Source organism: Prinia subflava, chromosome 14 (genome assembly GCF_021018805.1).
Source record: "Prinia subflava isolate CZ2003 ecotype Zambia chromosome 14, Cam_Psub_1.2, whole genome shotgun sequence".
In the NCBI taxonomy this organism is placed as follows: domain Eukaryota; kingdom Metazoa; phylum Chordata; class Aves; order Passeriformes; family Cisticolidae; genus Prinia; species Prinia subflava.
Window position 1 is genome coordinate 4,822,262 of NC_086260.1, and position 14,419 is coordinate 4,836,680.

The 14,419-nt window shown below is 41.5% G+C and overlaps 1 protein-coding gene across 1 annotated transcript in view; it reads left to right on the forward strand.

Annotated features, from left to right (window-relative positions):
- The first annotated feature begins 923 nt into the window (after nt 1-923).
- Nucleotides 924-14,419, forward strand: part of TAFA4 (TAFA chemokine like family member 4) — a 41,299-nt gene continuing 27,803 nt past the window's right edge. Inside the window, exons 1-2 of the mRNA XM_063411678.1 lie at nt 924-1,879; nt 4,864-4,979. Of these exons, the coding sequence (XP_063267748.1) occupies nt 1,800-1,879; nt 4,864-4,979 (196 nt within the window). The 5' untranslated portion in view covers nt 924-1,799. The remainder of the gene's footprint in view (nt 1,880-4,863; nt 4,980-14,419) is intronic.

Here is a 14,419-nt window from a genome sequence, read left to right on the forward strand (position 1 = left end):
GGAGATATGCAGGTGGATGTATCATCTGTCACTTTCGCTGCATCCACTTAATTAGAATGAGTTGGACTAATCAATACTCCCTTGCCTTTTACCAGTGTTTAACATGTGTTTACACAACAGGTTACACTGGTGTTTGTATTTACCTGGAGATGCATCTGCACAGGGTTTTATTTTCCTCTCTAATAAAAATTATGGAACAGATAAGCACTAAAACCCAAGTTAGTGTATTGCAGTATTGATTTCTACAAGAGCATTGTAAGAATATATTTATCTACCTGTCCTGTTATGAAATGGGTAAAAATGTACCACATAACCATTTCAGTCAGTCAATGCTATATTGAAAATCCTGTTTGTTTGCTTCTTCTTAATAGGTCTTTTGAGGCACACTTTTGTTTTATTTTTATTTTATGTGTATTTGTGGAAGAAAGGATTAATACAGGATGGTAGTGCTTTTTCTTAAAACAACTCTTTGCCCATGTTTTGTTTTGATTTCCAGTGCTAATCTGGTAGAACTGCTGATTTTGGCTCACCCTAGAACTCCACCTTGGAAAGCAAAGAGAGTAAAATGTGATTAATTGTAGATTGCTGGCCTGGCACCTCTTTAATTCCAGCAATTACTCTATTTTCTCATGGCATTCTGAACAAAAAGGAGCTGCTAAGGCCAGGTTGGATGGGGCTTCAAGCAACGTGGTCCAGTGGAAGGTGTCCTTGCCCATGGTTTGGAACAAGATGAGCTTTAAGGTCCCTTCCAGCCTGTGACTGGAAGGTTCTGTGATTCTCTGAGAGTGTTGAGCTGCTGAAAGGTGTCTGCCCTTGTCCTTTTATGACCCCAGACATGCTCTGCCCTCCAACGTGGTGCTGTAATTTGGTGTTTCTTGAAAGCAAATTTCTAATTGATCAAAGGAGGAGTGAAATGGAAAGGATGGTAGATAAGATGAGGAAATTATTGTGATGGCTGTGCAGGTGAAGACCACATTATTATTACTCTCACAAATTGCTCCGTGTCATGTTTTCAACAGCAGAAGGTCAAGTTGTGCCCAGGGATGGAAGTGAGAGAACAAATACAAACAGCAAAAGCAAAGAGGCCTGAATGTCTATAAAATGGAATGTTTGAGCTCCTTATTCTGCAGAACACGTGTCAGTGCTGCTGTAAAGCTGTTTCCATGTGGAGATTTCAAGGTGTAGCTCCTGGCTGTAGGTGGGCTGGGTGTGAGGTGGTGCTGAAGCGAGGGGAGGCGGCAGGGTCAGAGTGATGCAAAACCCCAGACACACCCCTGGGATGTGACCTTCTGCTGCTGAGGCCAGCTCCAGGGCCTGGGCCAAACCTTTATGAAGACAATGACAGATTTTCCCCACTATTTTTAATAGTTTGTCTGCTTCAAACTGTTGGAGGCTTCATGAAACCGTGTGGAAATGTGTTTGCACTATGGTGCAGTCTTAGACCTTGCAGCTTTCCCAGCAGCTGGGTGCTGAGAGGACTCGTGGTGATGAGACCCCATGAGCTGCACACACTTTGTTTACAACCCCTAGTACAGCAAACCCTGCCTCTGGTGAATGCAGTGATACCTCAGAGCTGCCTCACCTCAGCTTCTCTGTGTTCTCAGAAAGAGCAACACAACTGCTGCCTTTTGCCCTGGATTGCACTGTAGATGGCACTGTGAAACTAAGATTTTGGTAACAAAGCTGTGTGTTACAGCACCTTTGCAGACGTTAATTGCAGTGTAATGTGGCTTTCTTTCTAGGTCCCCGAAGTGAAGGAAAAAATTCTGAGATGCAGAAAGGCTTATTTGCTGCCGCAAATGGGAATCTGGAATAACTATGAAAAACACACTGAAATAATTGTGTTTGACTGGAACAAAATTCTTGCAAAGTCCCCAAGGTAAGAGCACTTTTTTATCTTTCAAATGACACTGAAGATTTGCTGTTCTGGTTAGCAACAACATCCACTTGAATCCAATAGAGAATGAAGGCTTGACATTTCTGAGAGCGGCAGCTCGCTGACGCTGAAGGGCTCAGCACCCCTTGCTGCATCTGTCTGCCAAATTTCATTTTTTCTCTGCCTTTTCAAAGATCCTCTTGTATTTCCTTACGCTAGCAGGCTGAGAAACTTGTGTCCTGTCTACCTGCAAGGCAGACTGAAGTCTGCAGATGTGTCATTTGGATGGTACTGGATGCTTTTAGCAGCCTTTCAGTTTGGATATGACCAAGTGGATGCTTTGTAGTGATACACTTATTGCTGGACTTGAACATTCTCACACAGGGCTGAGGTTACCCTGTTAACCTGATGAGCCCTGGTTTCACATTCCTTGTTTAATGTCTCAAAAGAGTCAAACTCAGCTGGGGAAAACTTTGGAATGCAGGTCAGAGCATGACCATTTCCACTGAGAGCAGGTTTGATGCTGTACTGGGAATGGTGGGAATGCCTGGGTTCACTTAAGTGCTGAAACAGGAGCTGCTGAGCTTGTGATGCATGGTTTGAGACCTGTCCATCATCACACCTGTCCCTTCCACCAACTCCCACCAGAAATGGCACATTCAGAATGCCTGAGCTGGGGTATTTAATTCCACAGGTTAAATCCAGGAGACCTGGAGGAAGGTTTCTGTCTTTGTGGTGATACATCAGAGTGACACCAGAGCTGGGGTATCCAGTGATACTTGGATCAGATCTGAGTGTTTGCATTTAGAGCAGCAGAAGGATGGGATTGGAAGCTGAGAGGATGATGGCATCCTATTCACTGATAATGGTGTATGAGCTGTAACCTGTGTGTTTCTCATGGAGAGGCCAAGAAAACAACTAAGGGTAAATTCAGCTCTCTCCTAATAAAAAAAAAAAAATTAAAAAAAAAAAAATAAAAAAAAAAAAAAAAAGAAAGAAAAAAGAAAAAAAAAGAGGTTCAATCACCTGGGAAAGATTTGGATGACCAAAATCTGAAACAGTACACTGATTTTAGAACATACCAGGCAGTGTTCTTAGGCTAATACTGGATCAACAACAATAGTGATATTTATGCTGGTATCAGCTGGATCCAAGAGGTGAATCAGGTTCAGCTGCTCTGAATTATTCTGGGATGCTCCAGAAGAGGGTACTCATAGGGTAGATAAGGAGCAGTGATGTGTTTATCTTCTGGGCTTGATTCATGCTCTCAGAAGTCTCCTATATAGAGCTGTAAAAGGCCATCAGGGTGTTGTTCCTGTATTCAGGGTGGCAACATATTGGGCTTAAAACAGAGCATCCAAGAAGCCAAAAGATACAATTTTGCTAAATCAGTGCTTAAAGTGTGGCTTCTTTCATTGTCTAAAATCTGTAAATATGGTGGGCCGGTTATTTTTGCAATATTTATGTAATTAAAAAAAAATAGGCTGAGGGTGCTGGGGTTTGCACCAATGCATTTCTTTCTGAAGTGTAAACCAGTGTTTGTTGCTAAAATATATTTACGTGTAGCAGGCTTCTGGCTCTCTTAACTTTTGATATTAATAAGTGCATTTTTTATTTGTTTGGGCTTTGTTAACATTTACAATTAGAGAAAAAATATTGTTTTGCAAAGTGTGGAAAGGGAAGTTGTGCAAGCAATTTTAAATGAGAAAACATGACCTCTGTTTTGGTTTAATTAGTAGATGTTTATCAAATTTAAACAATATCCAAATGTTTCACCTGGTTGTGACAGTAGAGCTGTCTAAGGCATGCGTTGCTTGGGATTTCTTTTTATGAACTTGTCTCTTTAGCACTTGAATATTGGATAAGCTGAATAGTCTTAGGTATTTTTGAGATCTACAGATAAATTTTTAGAAAACACTTGGAAAACTCAAACTGGAATCTGCAGAGGGAAAGTAGTTCCCAAAGGACCTTTTGGCACAAAAAAACCCATGATGGGCTTGCCCAAATCCCAGCCTGCTGATTAACTGCAGACTAACATCACTGCCATGAAAACAGTATTTGGTTTAATTTATGCAAATCTATAAATTGCCTTTAATGAATTTGATGTATTCCTGCTTGCAGAATTTGCTGAAAGTGTGGAACATGGTATCTAAGGGTTCAACTACATAACGCCCATTTCTGTATCATGCAAGCAATAAATCATCATAACTGAGTTTAAAAAGATGATTAGATTCCCTTTCTATATGATGAATGGCATAACATAAGCTATTGAGGGATTTAATTGTAGATATTTGCAGAAAAATGACGGAGGATTGGGGAATTTAGTTCTAAGAATAACATGAATAAGAGTAATAACACCTTCTTTAGAGCAAATGTTTTCTGAAATGCAGTTTCCAACACCCTGGCAGAGAAGTGAGTGCATGTTTGACTGAGATGCTGCTTCATGAGTGGTTTAGCCTCAGAAAACAGGCTGATCTCCAGGAAATCTCACAAATATTTTGTTTTTGGGAGACCCAGCCAAGTCCTGTGCATGGCTACAGGAGAGTTGGTAACTTTAGTAAATATGTCCTGAGAAGTGTTAAGTTAAATAACTTTTTTTTTGTGTGTGTTATTGGGGGAGTTTAAAAATAGTAACACAACTCATAAACATGTATGTTTAAATTTGAGTGTGGCTGGATCATAATAAAAGCCAAAAGAACCCATCCCTTATCTCAGATTCATAGAACTGTATTTCCCTCAATGTGTTATTATAAAAGTGTTTGTGGGTAATATGATGTGTGATAGATATTGCTTCTAATTATAAAACGTCCTTAACAAAGAATTGATCCCAACCAGATAATGAATATGATTTTGGGAGTGTTGCCTTGCAATAAGCCACATTAGTTATTCTTCAGCCTCCTTTCGGCTTTTTCCTTCCCCACATTGTTTTTATGTTATTCCCTACTCGCATTGTTCTTTCACTCAACTGCTTCCTTTTCTGCCTCCAGGATGAGATTCTGTGCCAAATCAATGCTTCTGTCTGACTGGCTCTTTCTGGTCTATGTGTTAATGGTCTGCTGTAAATTGTTGTCCGCCTCTAGTCACCATCCCCGGGGGCACACAGGTAGGAGCTTTTAAACTCATTATGTGCTACTGAGACCAATTAATACCACTTGCAGCATGTTAGAGCCCACTTTCTAGCAATGGATAATTGATGAGGCTGTTGACAGCATGTTATAATCAGTGCAATAGGTTAAAAATACACCACCTGCAAGGAAAAAAAAGAGTTATTGTAAATTTTCGTGGCTTTATTCCTAGTTATTTATGTACTGAAGCTCTGCAGGAGGTTTTTGGAGTGACTTCATGACTGCTAGGACTCTGGGATTTGTTTGTGTAATTTTGCTTTATCCTTATCCAAAGACGTTCTGAGATGTATCTTTACCTTCACCCTCTTAATCCTGTCCTTATCAACTGACTTTACAGCAGTATCATTTGCTCTGGTGGGCAATAAATCGAAGCCCTCAGACTCAGGTTAGCCAACTCTTTCCCTGACTGACACAAATTCTGACCTGTGCTTAGATCAGCCTGTGATACTCTCCTGCTTTCCCTAGCTGGCACAGTGAGGAAAACAAAGATCTTGCATTTGAGGGGATATATTATTGTAGTAGGGGAATACCTTATCAGGCACGATGTGTTATCATATTATAAATGTCAGAAAAAACCTCAGAACAAGCTGGATTGACTTTCCAGAGTGGATTTTTGTAGCAACATCTCTGGTAGGATCATGCAGACTTGAGCTTGGAAGCAGAAAGAGATGAAGATGTACCAGTGTCACCCTGGTTTTGAAGACTTTTCTAAGCCTTCTGTTATGTTCTTCATGTTGGAGTCAGAAATTTTACTTTATCGCACTTTCTACTATAAACAATGGCCATGTTTTGCTAACTGGTTTTAATTGTTTACATATTTCTAGGTAAAAGGAGAAAGGTGATTGACAGTTGTCTTGACCAATGTAGATTGAAAGGTAGAATTCCATCCTCCAATCCACAGGCCCCATAGGAAATGTATAAAACTGAGTTTTGTAAATAAACTAGCCCCTTTTTTTCCTGCTTTGCTCACCAGCGTGTCCTCGTGTGGTTCTTTCTGTGTCCACTGTGACATACCAGTGCTAATGCAAAGGTATCTGTGGAAGGCCTAAGTAAAATGAGATAGCTGTGCAAAGACTGTGCCACCTTTGATCCACTAGAGAGAGGGGTGAGGTGACAAAATACCCCCTGTCAGTGCTGCTTTTCAGGAGAGGCCGAAAGTCTGGCTGGGAGCTCCACAATGTGCTCTCAGCACCATGGTCAGCTCCAGGCTGGCTCGGGGATTTCTGCAAGTGCTGCTCTTTGAGATGTGGCCCTGTCCTTAAATTAGGTGTTGGTCCTCAAACCCGTCTGCAGTGTCCTTAGCTCTGAGCCAGGCTCTTGTGGGTCCAGGTCTAATGTTAGCATCCACTCCCCTCAGGGCTGGGAGGTGAGGATGCATTTGGTAGAGGCTCCATCCTCCAGAAGAGACAAACTATTGATCTCTCTCCTGGCTGCTTCCAGTGGTTGTCTAGGCAGGAGCTGAAGGCTCCTCCTGTGCTCACCAAAATATCTTCAGAACTGGCAAGCAGGACTGACTGGCCTGCACGTGTCTCTGAGAGCTGCAAACCCTCCTCCTTGCCTTCCCCCACCACCAGCTCAGCTTTCCCTGGCTGTGCAGCTCTTGTGTTTGCTGTAAAATACAGCCTGAGTTCATGGAGAGTAACTGCATTGTGAGGCAAAAGCCTAAGGAGGGATTCCAGGGAATGCAGTGGTGGAGGATGACCAACATTGCTGCTTTGTCCTGGGAATTTGTTGTATCACTTCCATGAGGAAGGGGGTCTGTGCACAATCACGAGTTAATAGCAGAGCACTTCAGAGCTGGCTCTGCAGAAGAACCTGGAGAAGAGCCTTCTGCAGCTTTTGTCATTTGGAGAGTGGTCTTGGCAGAAGAAATGTTATTTTTGGCCTTTCAAGATTCACTTTGCCTGTGTACCTAAGGGAAATACCTGTAATAAGGCAGCAGTGGTCTTGTGTTGTGGGCTTGTATTATGTAAATCATGAAAATCTAGTTAATATAAAATTTCAGAGTGTTTGAGAGCATACCTTAAATTGAAACCAGGAATTCCTTCCACCCTATCAAAGAGCTACCACCAACACAGTCAAGTTGCTCGACTTTAAGCATATTTGTGTTCTGTGATTTCTTTTCTGGTGAGCTAAAAGAAGGTTCTGCTTCCCATCAATAGCTTGGTCCAACTGTGGAGCTGTTTTTCAAATAGACACCCTTGAAGCTGGAGCCTTCATGCACCTTTTTAGACTGTGGTGTCCTGTTCTTCCCCAAATGTGAGTTTCCTCCTTTGTACACTGCAGTGACCCCCTCCCACTTTGACTCCATGTGGTGGATGAAGCAGTGATCCCATTTTTGATTCCCCAACTCCCTGGATCTGGCTCTTGGCACCACAGAGGGTTTAGGGGTCTGTCCTCCAGGGGCCTGCATTTCCCAGGCTCCTTTTATCTTTGCTGCTTGACACAATACACAGATTGACCTTCTAATGGATAATCAAATCTCTGATGGAATCTATTATGGGAGCAAGGTGCTGCCTTGTTCATCAGGAAAGCAAATAATTCAGAGCTTTTAGCAGGGCCTGTTTGGTGGAAAGCAAATAATTAGCCTCATTTATTTCATACAAATTAGCACGTTCTCGGATAGCAATTGAGATAAAATTTTTGCAGTCAATAGGCAGCACTCACATTTTTCAAAGTAAAATGTCCTGAAGCACATTGTAAAATGTCCTGAAGCACATTAGAGGAATGATTCCAAGCTTTGGGTTCAGCAAAAGCTTTGTCCTTTAGGTCCAGCAGCTGTCACCTGAGAGGCACCTGCTGAGCTGGGAGGCACGAGGTGCCCAGCCTGGGATGCTTTGAGAGGAGCTGGTTTTTAAGAACAGGTTGTGTCTGCTCCTGACAAAGAGTGTGTTTCAAGTGATTTATTTGATATCATCAGCACCTTTAAATAAATGTACTAAGCTACAGCTAAGAAACTTTATTAACTAAGAGCAGACCAGAGAATTTAAGAGGAAAAGTGGGAATCGACATTTTCTTTTTAAAATACAGCCATTTTTAAGGAGTCTAATCTGGGAAAAGACAATTATTGACCTAGGTCATGCTGGAGGGTGCTTGAAAAAATGACATTTGACATCTGTCTGCCCTATTCAGGCAGAGACAGAGACTGGATCTTATGGACCCAATAACCATTCTGCTCCTGAAAAGAGGGGGAGAATGGCATTGAGAAATCCCTTTGACAATGGAGACCTCTCCACTGTAATGAAGTGTAAGACAGACCTGGTTCTTTCTTTTGTTCTGTGAAATATTCACCACCATCAAATACCTGTCAGGGGAGGAACTGTTCAATCCTGCAAGCCAGTGCTGCCTTTGGAGCAGTTTGGATCTTGGAGGCCACAGCCTGGTTTTCATTGGAACATTGTTCTGACAGACAGGTCAAAAGGTAAAGCAGAATTTTTTTCTTCTCATCACCATTGAAGATGCTGTTTGTGCAGATTATTTTAGCAGCCTCCTTGTATAGCTGTGTGGAGAAGAAACATGAGCATGTTCATCTGACTTTGTTGCTGTGAACACCCTTCTGAAGAGTTTCTCTTCTGCCCTGACAATAACTAAGGGAAGCATAAGCACCAATTCTACTTTCTTTAAAAAAATACTGGGCAGTATTTCAGGTTCTTGAGTACTTAATACCAATATAATGATCAATTCCATGCTGTGCTGGATGAAGCCACATACATTCAGTACCAGAAAAGATTTGTTTCCACCTCACTGCTCTAAGTCACAAGTGAAGAAGCATTGAAAAGACATTTTGTCAGGTCAGCTCATGTGAGGGCTGCCCCTGCAGACCCTGAGCTGGCACAGCCAGCTGAGCAGTTCCTGTCATGAGTTACTGGTGCAGTTTGGCTTCTTGGAGACTTTATTTGATGATGCTCATCTGAAATGCTTCCAGCTTTGCTGAAGGCTCTAAATTTTTGGGCAGAATGTTCTACGTCAGCTGCAGTTTTTCACAACTTTAAGGACTTCTTTTCTTTACTTTCAGGGCTTTATAGACAGACTCTGTCCCCACTGGAGCCAGAGAAAATATTCTTTACTTACAAAGGCTCCAGGATTTAATCTTCTGAATGGCGAGCTGAAAAATACAGCTTTGTATTAGGAATATTGCTGCTTCCAAGAAAACAGGGACACACCACGCTGCTTTTTCTCACCTTATTTTGGGGTTGGAGCATCATTTTCCGTGGCAGTGCTGTTCCAGCCGTGAGATGGATTCCCATTTCCACCAGAGGGCCCTGCAAGGCTGTGGAAGGGGCTCCAGCACTCAGCCACCGCCGCCTTCCTCCTGATTTAAACCCCAACTCTGCATTTTGCTAACTAGAATTATGAGCCCTTCGTATTTCCACGGGTCAGACGTGGTTACTGCACAATAAGCTTTAGCCCTTTGCTCTATTTAACTCCTTTTATGTCTTAATGTTTTATTCAACGTGCTATTTATGTGGTTTATTACCCAGCTTCTAAATATAGGGTAGCTACAATATACAACCCTGACTGTAATATCTTCAGGTAATAAGGTAGAGAAGGCAATTCACCTGAGAAATAGGTTCCCTTTAAGACAAAAAGGAGCAGAATTCTCTGTGTGAAGTTTGCTGGTATATTTATTTTTGAGGAGAAAAACAGCATAAGAAATATTTTATTTTTTTCCCTTAAATAACAATGAGAGCTTTTAATATATGTGACAGACTTTGACAATGACTTCAAATTAGATGCATAGCTGTGTTACCAGTAAGCAACAATTCAGTGTTGATTTACTCGTTTATAGGGTAAAATGTAGCTTCTGGTGTAATTTTCCAAGAATGTACACTTTACCTGTGTGAAATGTGATTGCATGTGAAAAGATTTGTGTATTCCTGGGAACTGAGGGGTGGGAGGGGGAGAATTACAGACAAACTGCTAAATGTGCAGGTTTATGTATCAAATGCCATTGTTTCAAAAATGTGTGCGTGAGGGGGTGAATTCTGTAATTAAAAGAAGACAGAGTCTCATTTAATACAAATGGCCAAGCCCAGTGTGTCAAACTGCAGAGCAGGAGGCTGATACCAAGCTCTTTCCTGCAGTATCAAAGTGACCTTATTTAAAAGCCATTGGGGAAAGCTTGCGAAAATATTATCTTTATTTTATTCATTTTACATTGACACCATCATTTTTTTTTACATAGCTGCCACCTGCTGTAAATTATAATCTTTATATTCCATTGACCAAAATTCTAACCAGGAAAGATTTCTTTACACTGTGGCTTTTCTTTTAAATCTACTTCTCCCAAACTTAGATCTGATAACAGAAAAAAATATTACATTGCAAATGGATAATCTTGTACTATCTTGTGCAGAAAAAAACAGTTGGATAAGTGTAAATCCACAAATAGAATGGAAAAGATTTTGTCCTTGGTGTTCACTTGAGTGAAGTGATGCAACAAAAAGCAGCACGTGCTCTCTTCTGGGTTTATGTGGAGGTCAACACACTGAGTCCTTGGGAGGATGGATGCAAGAGTGATGAAGGCAAGAGATTGAGATGTAAAGGACTTGCATCGAGTTCCTTGCTCTGAAATGATTAAAAGACCTGCCTGAGATGAGGTCCTGACTCCACTGAAGTGGGAGTTTGTGATTCTTCTGTGATTTAGTCTCCAGCCCACTCTGGATACGTCTCAGCAGAAAAGTTAAACTTCATAGTTATGATTTTATTAGAGCTTAAAGCAGTCATTCTCACAGAATTCACCATTTAGTGCTTGCCAAATCACTGCCATTTTGAGGGATGGAAACTGTTTTAGGGCCTGTTCTGCTATTGATCACCACGTCTGTGATCCCTGGCTGGGCTGCTTTGCCACAGCCTCGCAGTTCCATTGATTGTGGCAGCAGGGCAGAGCCTGCCCCAAGCCTAAAGTCCCATTTCCATGTAATTGTAAGGCCTTCCATCCAAATGGGTGGCTGCACAGGCTTGAATAAACGTCCTTGGCAATGGGCAGCAGTTTCTGGTGAGTTAGGCTGTCTGGTTTTGGCTGTGGTACCTGATGAAGAGGCAGCCTGGGGCAGGTTGAACTCTCCATGGTGGCTCTCATTTGCCCACTTGGCTGTGGGTGAGTACAAAATATTCCCCCTGCATTTAAGGGCAGGAAATCTGTTGTCATCCTCGGCTGTAGCATCACACATGCCTCCCCTGTGCCTGGTCCTCTCAGACTGCCAGGAGTGCCCAGCTCTGCTCTCCTGCCCAGTGAAATGCTCTCCCCTCCAGAGAGCTGCCCTCAACTTTAACTCTGAAACCTTGTGATGTTGATGTGCCTGGTTTCAAGGGCATGTTTGAGCAAGCATTTCTTCTTGGAAACCAGAAAATGTTTAATTAATAATGGAAGAACATGGAGATGGAATTTTTCTTCTTTTTTTTAATTTTTTTTTAACTAACATTTAAGTGTTCTGTTGGCAGAGCCAACAGACTGCTCGGGACTGCTGCTGGTAGCTCTTTGCTGCAGCTGTTTTTCAGTGTTTGGCAGCATCCTTGCATTCCTTCAGGAGAGTGACAACTGATAGCAGACAATGGATTCTAAATCAGGAGATTAAAGATGTCTTGTAGGCTCCAGCAGGGTAATCTCTGCCCATCACACTGGAATGGAAGCTACACTGACATTCATTATCTTCCAGTGTGGCAATCTTTGCCAATACCTCCAGAAATGCCAGAAGTTATGAGTGAAAAATTCTAGGGTCAACAGTTCTGTTGCTTGGTGTTTGGCCTGCCTTTATTTATTTTCTTTCTTTTTCTCCACCTGTTTTTTCTCCTTATGGATATCACCCATATGCCTTGCAGTGCATGAATGGTCACTAGTCTTTTTTATTTATGTTATTTTGAGAAATAATGACCAGGTCAGTGTGAGGCAAGATTTCTCTAGGCTTTATTTCTTTCTTGCATCCTCCTGACACCTGTTCTGTTTTACACTCGTGTTTCCTTCAAGTAGCATCTTGAGATACAGTGAATATTTTGGAATATGCAGATTTCTTTTGATGTCTCTTTTTTTTTTTTTTTTTACAAACTGTTGCAAATTGGCTGGGGTGGAATGGCAGGATCTGTGTTCAGCAGACCTGTTTAACAGCTGCATCACATTGGCTGGTTTTGCTGTTCTCTGCATGCACCCAGTTGGAGTTAGTACTGTTGTGTCACTGAGGAAAAAATATATATATAAAAAATATTTTATAAAAAATAATTCAATTTTTAATGTTTCTGAATGCATATTGTTAAAAGAAAGTCAGATTGCTCTACAAGTTTGATCTTTAGGATTGCCACTTGCTTTGCTGAGTGTCCAACTCTGTTGTCTGTTTTTAAGAATGGCTGCTGACAATAGAGTTTAATAATTTACTTGCATAGAGTTAATTTTTCAGCTTTTGTTCTTCTTCCAAGGTTTCAGAAATATGGAGACAATATAATGGGTTTTATTATCAGACCTATGTTCAATGTTGTGTGATGTTTGAATTATATAGAAAAAAGCAATAGTTTGATATTTCATTCAGAAACATTGTGACAGATGGGCTTTTTTCCTCCTCTCAGTACACATTATTTTTAACATTTTATTTGAAAATATAAAAGACCCCACAACTTTGTGTTGACATTCTTTAGAAATGGAGGAAAATTGCTGCCCTCAGCAAAATGCAATTTACTGCAAGGGATGCCACAGTCCCCAAACAAGGAGCCAAGATAATTAGTCTGGAACTGACAAATAATTCTGCTATGCTAATGTAATGAAACATCCTTTTATCAGACTGCATCACATGGTAGTTTGTGCCAAGCCAGAGAGAAAAGAGAGTTTACTCTGAAAACATGTCCTCTTCTGGGGCAACAAATCTAATCCAGTAGTGACTGTGAAAGAATTTTCCTGACCCTTCCCCAGTATCAAGGGATTTGGATTGACTGAATTCTGGATCAGACCCAAAACCTGAGTAGGGCTTTTTTTGCAAAATCATTTCCATTTTTCTTTGGGCTGTAGCAAGAACAGCATCAAAGCAGCATTAAAAAGAACTATGGCTGCAGAAGGACCAGTTTACCAGGGAACAAAGGTGATTCAGCATTTTCTCTGTATCATCTCTCCAAAAAAGGGAAGGGTCTCTGCCCCAAATTCTGCAGTCTAAATTAATAGTGATCTGTGGGGTAACTCCTCTGGCAGCCAAACCAAAGCAATATAAAGTGTTTGTCAGCCACATAAACTGCTTTACAAAGGAAGTTTGATTATTCTCATTTAGGGGATGGGGGGTGAAACCCTTGTGTGCATGGTGAACACTTCCATGTCTTGGAAGCCAGCAGGTCTCACTTCAGAACAGAGCCAGGGGTCAGGTTTAGATAATCTTGCCTGGGGCTTGGTGGCTGGGCTGTGATTTATGCAGACAACACACTTGAACAGCATCGTGGCACTGTGCTGGCCAGCAAGGCACACACCTATCAGAGCTGGCAAGAGGCTGGGGACCTCCCTCCCAAACTTATTTCCAGTATTTCTCAGTCCAGAGTCTGTTAGCTGAATTGGTCAAAAGGCACTGCAAAGAAAGGACATTTATTCTTATTTATTAGGTTTTGCTCACTATAATTTTTTGTGAAATATGACAGGACCTTTCAGTCTGAGATCTGTTAGATGATAAATATTATTAGCAGGGTCACTCCTTGACCAAGGGAAAGCTGCCTGTTGTGCAATGATGAATTCAGTCAGGGGCAAGCCTTGGGAAGACGTCTGGTTTGTGGCAGCCTGAGCAGATGGCTGTGCTGAGTGGATATTGCTAATTGCCACTGCTCTTATGTTAGGGTGGTGAGTAGGAAATGGTTTGTTACTTGGCTTTGTGGGGATGGGGAGAGAAGAAGTGGGGTCAGTGTGAAGCACAGGTAACACCAAGGTAGCATGTACTGGCCTCCAGCAGATAAGGAGCCATTGTGATTTAACACACTGCAAATAAAGCATTGAACAAAGTAATTCTGGATATGAGAAGAAATCGGTGTGAAAATCACAAGGATAAACACCGTGCTTCAGTAAGGGTGTGTGTAAAAACAGCATCCAATTGCAAAGTGCTCTCTGGGGCAATGAGGGCTGCTTAGTCTTTTTTGCATAAATCTGGTGACTCAAGCTATCTGCTTTGTGAGAGGACTGCATGTTAGGGAGAACAGGACTTGAGGCTTCAAGGAAGAGGAAAGGCAGAAATCCCTTTCAGTGGAGACAGGATCTCATGATGTCATTGAGCACTTGATAAGCCAATTGAAATTCAAAAATCACATTTCAATTTCTGAATGATGAAAGGAGAGGGAGATAAATAGATCTGCACTAATGGTTACATAACCTCTTAACTAGAATCAAATAATATATTGTACATTTTCAGTTAAGTCTGCAGTTCCTGTATCCAAACAAGTGCTAAAGTTTAAAATGCAGTTGAGA